This window comes from Hevea brasiliensis, chromosome 2 (genome assembly GCF_030052815.1).
Source record: "Hevea brasiliensis isolate MT/VB/25A 57/8 chromosome 2, ASM3005281v1, whole genome shotgun sequence".
Classification (NCBI taxonomy): Eukaryota; Viridiplantae; Streptophyta; class Magnoliopsida; order Malpighiales; family Euphorbiaceae; genus Hevea; species Hevea brasiliensis.
Window position 1 is genome coordinate 115013514 of NC_079494.1, and position 13033 is coordinate 115026546.

General features: G+C 33.8%; 1 protein-coding gene across 1 annotated transcript; it reads right to left on the reverse strand.

Annotated features, from left to right (window-relative positions):
- Nucleotides 1–1705: 1705 nt before the first annotated feature.
- On the reverse strand, nt 1706–2325 carry LOC131175588 (protease inhibitor HPI). The gene is made up of 2 exons (XM_058140238.1): nt 2123–2325; nt 1706–2009 (listed from the first exon to the last, which is right to left on the reverse strand). The coding sequence occupies exons 1-2, from the start codon at nt 2139–2141 to the stop codon at nt 1816–1818; spliced, it is 213 nt and encodes a 70-aa protein (XP_057996221.1). The 5' UTR covers nt 2142–2325; the 3' UTR covers nt 1706–1815.
- Between the last annotated feature and the right edge of the window lie 10708 nt (nt 2326–13033).

A 13033-nucleotide genomic window follows, 5' to 3' on the forward strand; every position in this document is an offset into this window, starting at 1 on the left:
ACCATATTTTCTCGCAACTTTTGTGTTTTAGTGTTTTCGTTACCTCTTATTTATTTTTATTTTTAATTGATTTTATATATTTTATAATTAAATAAAATTTTAATAATTTATTTAACAATATCAAAATAAAATGTATTTTAAAAAAGAAAATAATATTAAAAATATAATTTAAGATTAAAAATATAATTTAAATATTAGTAAATTTATTAATATTACTTTTAATTAAATAATTACTAAATAAACTAAAAATAAATATATTATAATAAAAATATAATTAATTTTAACCAAAAAAAATAAATTGGTGCGTGTGCAATGATAAATTAGTACTTTCTATTTTAATTAGCTAAAAATAAAATAAATTATTATTATTATTTAGAAAAAAATTTAATTTGATTGGTTATATTAGTTTTCTATGTAAATCTAAATTATATTCTATTAACCATTTTATTAACCATTTTTAGTTGAGTTGATAAGTGAATTTCTTTAAGATTTAATCTAAGGTTAAAAATTATAAATTTAATTATAAAATAGTCATCTCATCAATTTTTTAAGTTATATAATTAATGATGAGGAATTATATTTTTATAAACAAAAATATATAACAAAATTTATTATATTTTAATACTGGATTTGGCAAGATTGAGGATCTCCAGAAAATAAAAAAACAGGTGATAGTTGGCAACCACTTCAATGCTTAGGTCAGTAATCGGATTATGAATTGAGTATTTAATATAATAGGAGTGTGAGTATTATTAACATCCCTATTTTTGAAACTTTACTTTATTTTTGTAGGGATTGTAATAAATTAGTGAACACAGATGTCAAATATCAATCAAATATGAGCTTCAAAAAAAAGAAAAAAATCGAATATGAAGAATTGCTTTGCCTTACATACATGATGTTGCATATGATTTTCACAAAAAACACAATTCATCATATATTTGCTATAAAATTAAAAATAATAAAAATGTTTTTATTTTTTTCATATTTGATTTAATATTAATATTAAACGCGGCTATACACTCGAGTTCGCTGGTGAGAGGGGCAGCCAAGCAATCACCACTTGAATTATCACTTTAAATTAAAAAAAAAAAATTATAGACTCAATAACATAATTTATTAAAAAACAAATAGCTCAATATACAAAATTAAAAAATTTCTGATTGAAAAATTGAGTTTTCCATTTACTTGCACAAACAATCAAGTTTAGAGGTAACTACTTAATTACATTATAAAACCTGTATAATACCACGCATTTGAAACTATGAATTATTTATTATTTTATTTTAATAATATAATATAAATTCTATTTTAATATTGGGCCTAGACTTTTTTATTGAATGAAATATTATCTATTAAAAAAAAAAAGCAAAAATTACGGAGTGATGTGATTTTTACTCTCCAACTTCTTCCTTCAGTATCCAATTGATCAAAGTGGCTGTTGGACAACAACTAGACTGCATGTGAAGGTTGTATATTTATTTCAGATTGATTTATAAGTTATGAAGGGAGATCAATAATAAGGCTAATGAGTAACTTGCAAAATTAGTTCAATAATAAATGTATTTTTTAATTTAATTAAAAATTTAAGTTCAAATGGAGAATTATAATTTTAAAAAAAAAACTAATGAACCTATTAATCTATTTTTATTTAATTGGAATAATAATCAAACTTTTAATTGCTTATATAGGATCCACATAAATCTAAATTAACACAAATTCTTATTCCTCAAATCATAAAGAACAGAGATTATTTATTTGCGATTACTTCTTTATTATATAATTTCTGCTCCATTGAGGTAATAAATTCGTTGTTTAGCCAATGGCAGGAACTTGAGTGACCACCCGATTTTCATCCACGAAAACCCGGACCCTGTTGAAATTTAAATCCTGAGTTATAGGCAATCCCTCCTTGACCACGATTGCCTTCACATTTGCATTCTCTGTCTGTATGATACCCGCTGCAATGTCCCCGTTTGTCCCGACGAGCTCCGGCCATGAATTCTTAACTGCAAAAGTTAATATTTAAAAATAGAACCATGATCGATAATAGTGATTCATGAAGGCAGCGAAAAAGATTATTAAAAGAGGACTCGCATACACTAGCTTGTGCCTTAATTACCTGGACACTGACTTGCCATTCTCCTCTCAATCTCTAGTTCTCAATGAAATCTGTGGATTGAAGGTTAATGGCTTTGCGGGTTTATATATATTGAAACAGATTGCTCTTCGAATCTTTAGTAGAACAGTCGTTGCCGACATCTTTAAATTCTGGCATTCATCACCTTTGGCAGGCTTACATGTAGATGATCTAATAAACGTTAAAAAGCTAAATTTTTTAAAAAATACAATCCATCGTATGTTTGCTATAAAAATTAAAAATAATAAAGATATTTATTTCATATTTGATTGACAGCTATATGTGTCCTCTAATTTAATATCTTAGGATGTTTAATTTTCATTGCAATATTTAAAATTAATAAATTTTAATTTAATAATATTAAAGTTATTTTAAATTAATATTTTATTTAATTGCTTATCCCCACGTACATAATGTTGTATATGATTTTCGCACTAAACGTTGAAAAGCTTTTTTTCCTTTTGTTTTTTTTTTTTTTTTTAATAAAAAAACGATTCATCGTGTATTTGCCTCTAATTTAGCCACGCACAACGCAGCTCTATACTTGAGTTTGCCTGTGAGAGGGGCAGCCAAGCAATCACCACTTAAATAATTAAAAAAAAAAACTAATAATTATAAAATTGCCCACCTTATTTTCAAATCTATAAAGAGGACCAAACATTTGTTATTTTTTAAAGTCAATGTTTAGAGAGACAAATATCAAATTTTAATGGGGCAAATTTGAGTTTTAATATTTTTTTTAATACTAAAATGTAATTTTTACAAAAACTAAAGGGACAATTGCCTCATTCTAATACACGTTCGTCACTAAAAATAAATAAATAAAAAAATTTAAAATTAATATCTTTTCATACTTTAAAAGTAAAGAAAAACTAATTAAATTAGTCAATTAACTTATTTAAAGGTAACTTACATATATTATAAAACATGAAATGTGGTAGATTAGTCGTGTTAAATAGTTTTAAATTTATAAAATTTAATATTTAAATTTCAATTGAAATGGAAATTAAGACAAAATAAAAGGTAGTGTTTATTATAATATGAAATGGTATGAACTTCTGTATAAATATAAATTATTTAACTTCATTTTTAGTTCGGTAATAAATACATTTTATATAGAGTAATAAAAAAAAAGTAATGAACCCATTAATCAATTTTATTTAATTAGATATACAAGATACACACATCTAACATAAGTTTTTATTTTCCAAGTCACAAATGACAAAGACCGTTTATTTAGAGTGGCTGTTTTATTATCTAATTTTTTATTTATTTAAGATAATATATCATATATTTGTTGTTTAGCGAATAGCCCAATAGTAGGAATTCGAGTGACCACCCCATTTTCATCAAGCCAAACCCAGACGCTGTTCAATCTGGTGTCCAGAATCACAGGCATTCCCTCCTTGATCACGATTGCTTCCACATTTTTATTCTATGGTAGCCACTGCAGAGTCCCCGTTGGCCCCGACGATCTCCGGCCATGAACTCTTAACTGCAAAAGTTAATATTTAAAAATAGGACCATGATCGATAATAGTGATTCATGAAGGCAGAAAAAAAAGATTATTAAAAGAGGACTTGCATATACTAGCTTGAGCCTTAATTACATGAAGATTGATTTGCCATTCTCTTCTTGATCCCTAATTCTCAATAAAATCTATGGACTGAAGGTTAATGATTTTGCTTTGCAAGTGCAGGTTTATGTATATTGAAACAGATTGCTATCTTCGAATCTTTAGTAGAACAATCGCAGCCGACATCTTTGAATTCTGGCATTCATTACCTTCTTCATGCTTTGTTGAGATTTAAAAAGAAATAAAAAAAAAAAAATAGAAGTCAACAATTGTGGCTTCAGTGGCAGCCTCCCAAAGCATGCTGCCATGCGAATTTGGCGGTGGCACACAGTGAGTTGGCGATGAGCAATTCTTCCGGTGCCTATAAATTGGGATGTACGAGAAACCGTCCAAATTAATAATGTTGGCATAATTGACTACTTGCTGTAATTTTCATATTAGTTTCACAATTATAGGAGACTGATCTGATTTGATTTCGTAATTATAGGAGTTTGATTAGGTGAACTGATTAGGTGACAGATTTTGTATAGATGTATATTTGGTTTCTTAAAATAGTGTTATTTCCTTTTTTTTTTTATGATGTAATAGTATCTATATATTGACACCAATCCTAGAGAAGAAAATACAACCTGAATTATTTTTCAGAATTCTATTTTTACATGGTATCAGAGCAATTTGATCCTAAAAGCTGCTCAACACGAATTGAATTCCATATCTGAACCACCATCACAATTTCCTTTGTTTACTAATTGAAATGGCAGAAATCACTCCCACTGTATCTGTTACACAGAATAGCTCAGTTTCACCTATTATCATTCACCGGGATAATGCTGCATTTCCAACTAGTATCATATTGGATGATACCAATTATCCATTATGGTCTCAACTTATGGAGATGCATATTGGTGCTCGCAATAAGGCTGGATATCTCACTGAAGAAACCAAAAAACCCCCACCTGAAGATCCCAATTTTGGAACGTGGATTACTGAAAATTATAGAGTCAAAAGCTAGCTCATCGATTCAATGAGTCCATCACTAATGCAGCGATTTATTCGACTTTCCATAGCCAATGAAATATGGGAGGCTGTATCAAGAGCCTTCTATGATGGCTCAGATGAAACCCGTCTCTTACTGAATCGAAAATCTTTTTCTACCAAACAAAATGGTAGACCCTTGTCAACGTGCTATAATGAACTTGTTGCTATTTTTCAGGAAATTGATCACAGGACTACATCTCAGGAAAAACTGTTGAAGGGGTGGTTCAATTGCATTCTGCAATGAGTAGGCTTCGAGTTCATATTTTCCTAAGTGGACTTGATCCTGAATTTGATCAGGTTCGTGGAGAAATTTTGGGAAAAGATCTAAAACTCGACCTGGAGAACACATATGTGTATGTAAGACGATAGTATCAACAAAGATAGACAATGGGAAGCTCTCGACCAATTTCTGAAAGCTCAGTTATGTTAGCAAACCGAACTCAACAAGGAACATCTAGTTCATCAAAAAATTCCTAGAAAATCTAACAATCTTAAATGTAGTCATTGTGGTGAACCAGGTCACTCGAAGCAGCGCTGTTATGAACTCATAGGCTATCCCGAATGGTGGGACTTCTCAAAAAAACCAAGAAAAAAAATTGATGGAAAGGCTATGGTGACATCCATGGAGGATACCCAGCTAAATGTGGAAGATAAATTATAGCCGCAACCCATAGCAAATTCCCAGGTATTGTTGGAACAACAAATGTGTTCTCTGCGATTTCTAAAAATAGTACTTGTATTATTGATATAGGTGCATCCGATCATATGACTAAAGACTCTAGCTAAATACAATTTATTCGTTCATGTCACCAATCAGTTATCTCTACAGCTAACGGTAGCACTTCTCCTATTACTGGAGAAGGATTTGTCAAATTGTCTAGTACTCTCACACTAGATATGTCACGACCCAACCTATGGGCTGGACCGGTACTAGGACCTGGGCCAGCCTAAAGCCCCCAAGGCCCATAGTAAGCCTAACTATTCATTAACCCAACTCTAAGGCTCATTTGGGCCCAATTTCAAGAAATCAACCGGACAGAGTCCGGCCATAAAATGGACCTTTCAACGGGGAGTTTTTGACTCACCCGACCTGTAAACACAATAAATAATCAATTGGGGAGCTCAGCTCACCCTCTACATACTCATATCAACATAAAAATAAATGGGAGCTCAGCTCCCTCATCCAGTCCATCAAACATGCATATAATAATAATTTTACAGGTCTAACATGATAATTATATTACAGACCCAAATCGAATAAATATTTCTAACACATGCGGAAATTCTAAGAGTTAACAGGTTTACACAAAAATAAATAAATGACCTGCGAGGGAGAAAAGCAGGTTAACCTAAAAAATATCCTCCTGTGGCCTGGAAAAATATTGAACAGGAGTGAGCGTTCGACTCAGAGAGTAAAATATCAATTTTAACCATAATCTCTATAACTATCTAAAGCTAATGCACCCTGTAGAGTGAAATGCAATATCAGCAATAATTTTACATCATAACAGCAAAAAGGTAATTTGGAGCACTCACACACCCAGTAATATCAATCATAATATTTGGGAGCTAATCCCCTATACAGCTCTCTTAAATCCAACCTGTGCCAGCGAAGAACTCAAGCCGGACTTTCGCTTAATAAACCAAATCGGGGTCCCAGCGAAGAACTCAAGCCGTGTCTACCCCGAAGGACCGGGTCCCAGCGAAGATCTCAAGCCGTGTCTACCCGTCCTATCCATAGTCAACACCACATTACACGCACACCAACGCACGCACACTGCTCCAAATTACCACAACAACATCCATGGCATTTTAACAGTTATGAATGCAACATAAAACGTGCCTAGAGTTTAACTACATAGATACATACATATAAGTGATGCATGGGCATGCTTAAACATATAATAATATCGAAATTACAATTAAAATTAATATTTTACTTATAGACTTGACAGCGGTCACTGCGGCGGCTGAGCAGAGGAAGAAGGCTGTCCCGGCTCACCTGACAATTTTTATTACAATCATTTAATAAATTTGACTCAATACGATTAAGAAAAAGACCAAATACGTCCTAAGTCGTGCCGAAAATCCGGCAGAGTCTCCCCTATACCTAGGACCTACCCAACCTGCAAAAGGGCTCAAAACACACTTCTATATTCACAATCCATATATCCACAACTCAATCACATCACACAGCCCCTCCTAGGCCCATCCAAATAGTCATTCATCATAATAAGTAAAATTTTAATTTAGTCCTTATAATTGACTCTTTTTGCAAAAACTACCCAAACAAGCTCTAAAAATTCTAAAACTTTGCCCCGCCGTCCTTAGCAATATTACTAAGCTAATACAAAAAGAATCATAATTTTCTGAGCAACCACGAACAATTTATGAATTTTTAATCCCATTTAAGCACTAGAAAATTATGAAAAAGTAAGGTTCGGGTTTACCTATGCCGATTCCGACTTTGGGGACTTGCTCGAGACGTCTGACAATGGTGGGGTAGCCAAAATCTCGATCCAATTCGGAGACTTTTTCGATAGCCAGTCAGTCTGGTCGGAAATTCACAGACCCGGACAATTGTCGAATTTCTGAGAATCAAAGATACCTACACGAAGCCCACAACACGGGGGGTTAGTACAAAAATTTTACGAAATTTTCTAAGCTCATTTAATGCTCGGAAAAATACTGCCATGTTCCGTGAGACCCATCAAAAAACGGTGTCAAAAAATTTTGAAATTTATATTGTCGCGAAGCTCTCGACGAGTGGAGCGCTCTGGTACTCTTGGTTTTCTCATGGGATTCACGGTTTGCGAGAAATCTAGCCCAAAAATCAAAATGAGCTAAAACTTTCCGGACAAAAATTGGACAAACCGCTCGATGAATTGTGGTGTTCTTGGTGTCTATGGAAAGCTCTCGAGGTGTAGATGGGTTTAGACACAAGACCCGCCCCAATTGGTAGCCGGATCGGCCAAATTTCGGCTGGGAAGATGAAGCGGCGCGCTTGCGCATCGCGTCTCTTCGTGCGCCTTTTTCCAGAGTTCCAGGCGGCTGCCGGAGAGGGGAGGTGGCTGGGGAGGCGCGCCGGCGGGCTGAGGTGGCTGAGGAGGCGACGACGCGGCAAGGGGAGGAGGGAGGAGAGAGAAAATGGGAGAGAAAGAGAGGAAGGTCGAGAGGCACGCAGGGAGAAGAAAAAGGAAGAAGAAAGGCCAGACCGATTCGACCGGTCCGATCCGATCCGGTTCGATTCGACAGGTTCGATTCAGAATACAAAATTTTGAATTTTTTACTCTGCCTTAGGATCGAAAACGAGGCCCAAAAATTTTGAAAAAATTCTAGAAAACTCAGAAAAATTTGTAGACTCAAAATATATTTTTAGTTTTGCCACATGGTCTTTAAATTAATTTTTAAAAATCATCAAAGTTTCATATTTTCAGAAAATCAAACCCGATTTCGAAAATCCGAAAAATCTCAAATAATTTCCTAAAATTTAATTAAAATTAAAACATCAATATTTGCCCAAAAATAATAAATTTAAAAATTAGGGGTGTTACAAGATACAGTCCTTATTGTTCCATCTCTTGAATATAATCTTTTATCTGTTAGTCAAATCACCTCTACTCTTGCTTGTACTATAACCTTTTGCCCCCTTTTTTGTGTTTTTTAGGACATTCTGACTCGGAAGATTCTTGGTTATGGTATTAAACGGGGCAAACTTTATTACTTGGAACGTACAGAGAATGGAGGACAGAAATTCAGTCATACGTATCAAACTAGTAGTGAAGAAAATGCTCGAGCAATTATATGGTTATGGCACCGAAGATTGGGGCATCTTTCTTTTGGTTATCTCAAAAAATTAAGACCACATCTTTTTACAGATTTAAGTGTTTTGAATTTTCATTGTGATATTTGTGAAATGGCTAAAGGTCATCGTGTTCCTTATTTACTAAGTTCAAATAAAAGTTCAGAACCTTTTGAAGTTATACACTCTGATGTTTGGGGTCCTGCAAAAATTCCTTCTATATCTAAAGCTCGTTATTTTGTTACATTCATTGATGAATGCACTAGAATGACATGGGTATCTCTACTTCACAAAAAGAATGATGTTTGTAAAGCATTTCAGGAATTTCATAGCATGGCATTCACTCAATATCAAAAGCAGATTCGTGTTTGGCAAACTGACAATGGGATGGAATTTTTAGATGCATCGCTCGGATGATTTCTATGTGACCGTGGGATTCGACACCAGACTTGTTGCACATATACTCCATAACAAAATGACTTAGCAGAGAGAAAGAATAGACAGATAATGGAGGTGGTTCGTGCCTCACTTTTTGGCATGAATATGCCACGATTCTATTGGGGAGAAGCTATGAAACTGCCACATATCTTATCAATCGGATACCTTCACGAGTGATAGATTTTCAAACTCCTCAACAAAAGATGCAATCATTGTGTTCTGTTACTCATCTTTCGAACCTCGAACCTAGGGTCTTTGGTTATACAGTATATGTTCACATTCCCAAAACTTTAAGAAACAAACTTAATCCATGTTCAAAAAGGTGTGTCTTTGTTGGCTATTCTGAATTTCAGAAAGGATATCGGTGCTATGATCCTCAAACTCTGAGATTACATGTGACCTTGGATGCCTCTTTTCATGAATCTGAACCATACTATTCAGGGGGAGTTGCTACACATCCTCTTCAGGGGGAGAGTTCTAGTAAAGAGAATGTGTTACAAGAAGGAGGAGTGGAATTCTTCCAGCTAGAAGAAATGAATGAACAGCTTGGTATTCCTGAAACTGAGAATGAAGTGTCAGTTCCAGCTTCAATTCCTTTAGAAGTTGGACCTGAATCAATGTCAGTTCCAGTGTCAGTTCCTTTAGAAGTTGGACCTGAATCACAAGTAGTTCCTTTAGAAGACAGGTCTGAATCACCAATGCTCGTAGAGTTACCCGTAATAACACCATTAACTAAAGAATCAACTCAGAATGTCCAGAATGCCTTTCGTCAGGTAATCTCAAGTTCTTTTTCTGATGAGTCTCATGAAATTAATGCTTCTCTTGAAAATATGAATCCAAGATACTCACAAAGACTAAATAAAGGTGTTCCAAAGAAACAATATGAACCCGATCATAAAGCTAAGGTTAAATACCCAATTAATAACTATGTCTCTTCCCATAGATTGTCTAAATCATATGCACTTACTATTAATCAATTATCCAAGGTATCTATTCCTAGAAATATGCAGGATGCATTAGCAAATCTAAGATGGACAAGGGCAATGAATGAAGAAATGGAGGCCTTGCAAAAGAACTGTACTTGGGATCTTGTTCCATTACCCAAGGGAAAGAAGACGATTGGATGTAGATGGGTGTTCACAGTGAAACTTAAAGCTGATGGAAGCATTAATAGATATAAAGCATGGTTAGTTGCAAAGGGATATACACAAAAGTACGGTGTGGACTACCAGGAGAACTTTGCGCCAGTAGCAAAGCTCAACACAATTCGCATTCTCATTTCTATAGCAGCAAATTGAGATTGCCCTCTGCAACTATTTGATGTTAAAAATGCATTTCTGAATGGAGATTTAGAGGAGGAGGTCTACATGGAGCTGCCACCAGGAGTCAAACATAATTCTCTTTGCAAAAATGTAGTTTGCAAATTGAAGAAATCATTGTACGGGCTTAAAGCAGTCACCTAGAGCTTGGTTCGAGAGGTTTTCATATGCAATGAAAATTTTTGGTTATAAGCAGAGTAATTCAGATCATACTTTGTTTATAAAACACAAAGAAGGGAAGGTAATAGCTTTAATTGTGTATGTTTGATGATATGATTTTAACAGGAGATGATTCCAGTGAAATGAAGATGTTACAGGAATATTTGGCTACTGAATTTGAAATGAAAGATCTTGGGCAACTGAAATATTTCTTGGGAATTGAAATTGCAAGATCAAAACAAGGAATTTTTCTTTCACAGCGAAAATATGTGCTTGATCTTTTGACTGAAACTGGAATGCTTGCTTGCAAACCGGTGGAAATGCCCATGGAAATGAATCATAAACTTGGGATTTTTCCAAATCAAGTTCACACAGACATAAGGCACTATCAACGGTTGGTTGGGAGATTAATTTATTTATCACATACGAGACTGGACATAGCCTATGCAGTGAGCGTTTTAAGTCAATTCATGCATGCACCAAGTGAAGAACACATGAATGCAGTATACCGAATTTTAAGATGCTTGAAGGGCGCCCCAGGCAAAGGTCTATTGTTCGTAAAGAATAATGTTTCCAACATTGAAGGCTACACAGACGCTGATTAGGTAGGCGATCAAACAACCAAAAGATCCACATCTGGTTACTTTACCTTCGTAGAAGGCAACCTTGTAACTTGGAAAAGTAAAAAGCAGAAGGTTGTGGCATGGTCAAGTGCAGAAGCGGAATACCGAGGCATGGCTCATGGTGTATGTGAATTATTATGGATTAGAAGTGTTCTTAAAGATTTGGGAATTGAATACACAGCGCCTATGAATCTTTATAGTGACAATAAGGCTGCCATTGAGATTGCTCAGAATCCTGTTCAACATGATCGCACTAAACACGTTGAAGTTGATCGTCACTTTATCAAGGAAAAATTAGATCAGAAGATTGTACACTTTCCTTTTGTCAAGTCAGAAAATCAGATAGCTGATATACTCACCAAAGCTGTTCCAGGAAAAGTTTTTCACGATACGATTGACAAGTTGGGCATGATAGATATCTATGCTCCAACTTGAGGGGGAGTGTTGGCATAGTTGACTACTTGCTGTAATTTCCATATTAGTTTCACAATTATAGGAGACTGATCTGATTTGATTTCGTAATTATAGGAGTTTGATTAGGTGAGCTAATTAGGTGACAGATATTGTATAGATGTATATTTAGTTTCCTAGAATAGTGTTATTTCCTTTTCTTTTATAAGGTAATAGTATCTATATATTGACACCAATCCTAGAGAAGAAAATACAACCTGAATTATTTTCCAGAATTCTATTGTTTACAAATAAATACTATTAATCCAACTCAATTTTTTTTAGCTTTGAGTATGAATTAGGAATTATATAAACTGATGTATTTTAAATTGATTTTAATTTTAAAAATTATTGAAAAGATGAAACTGAAATCGGTGTTTATTGAAGAAAATAAAGAAAGTGATCATAAATATTCTTACTGGAAAATTATGGAACTCAATTTTTTATTTTGTTTTTGTTTCTAAAATGGTGTATGAAGAAATTTGTAAAAATTTATTATCAAGAAATTTAATTTGAAATTAAATGTTTCAAAATATATTAGCTTTAAATTATATTTTTTTTTATTAATAAATGATAATAATTTTCATTATTGAATTTAATGTATGCATGAACGTAAAAATGTACAACTGAACCAACCTAAACCCAACTTGATTTATTGTAAAAACTGAAGAGATTGATTTTATAATTTGCTTAGTTGGTTTTGATTCCAGTTCTTTGCAAATTGACTTGGTTAGTTTGGTTTGGATAAATATATTGGATCCAACCAAATTAACCCATGTATACCCCTACCTATAAATATGGGGAGTTCCTTTCATTTTGATGATATAGCTTGGTTGAGTAGCTCTCAAGAGCTTTGGAGCTTGGTGAAGAAAGCTCAAGAGCTATGGGAGAGCAAGCTCCAGATTTGAGAGTGAGATGTACTCTAGGATAATTTTTTTCTCTAGGTTGTTGAGGAGGACATTTTTTCTCTAGGTTGTATAGGAGGTGTTATTTCAGTGGGGTGACTTAAACACTAGGTGAAAATGGAATTTACTCTCGAGTTGCCTCTATGAATTAGAGAATGTATTGCTTCAATGAGGATGTATCGCTTCAATGAGAAACACTAGATGAGAGTGGGACTTACTTTTGAATTTCCTTCTAAGTATTAGAGGATGTATTGCTTTAGTGGGAAGGCTTAAACACTAGGTGGAGATTGCAGAGTCTTTATTTTCTTATGAGGAGTATATAAATTATTGCAAGAAATATTGAGTGAAAATTATTCAAGGGGTTATATATTTGTATGTATTATTATTCTCATATAATGGAAAAAATAATTTATTGCTATCTATAGACATAGATTGGTATTGAGCTTAGGGATGGCAATAGGTAGGATTTTTACGGGTACTTGATATGACCGAACCCTAATAGAACGGGCTAGGTAAGTATACAATTAGGTTTGGGACGAGTTTGCATTTGAAATTTAATACCCCTAACAGGTTTGGATCGGGT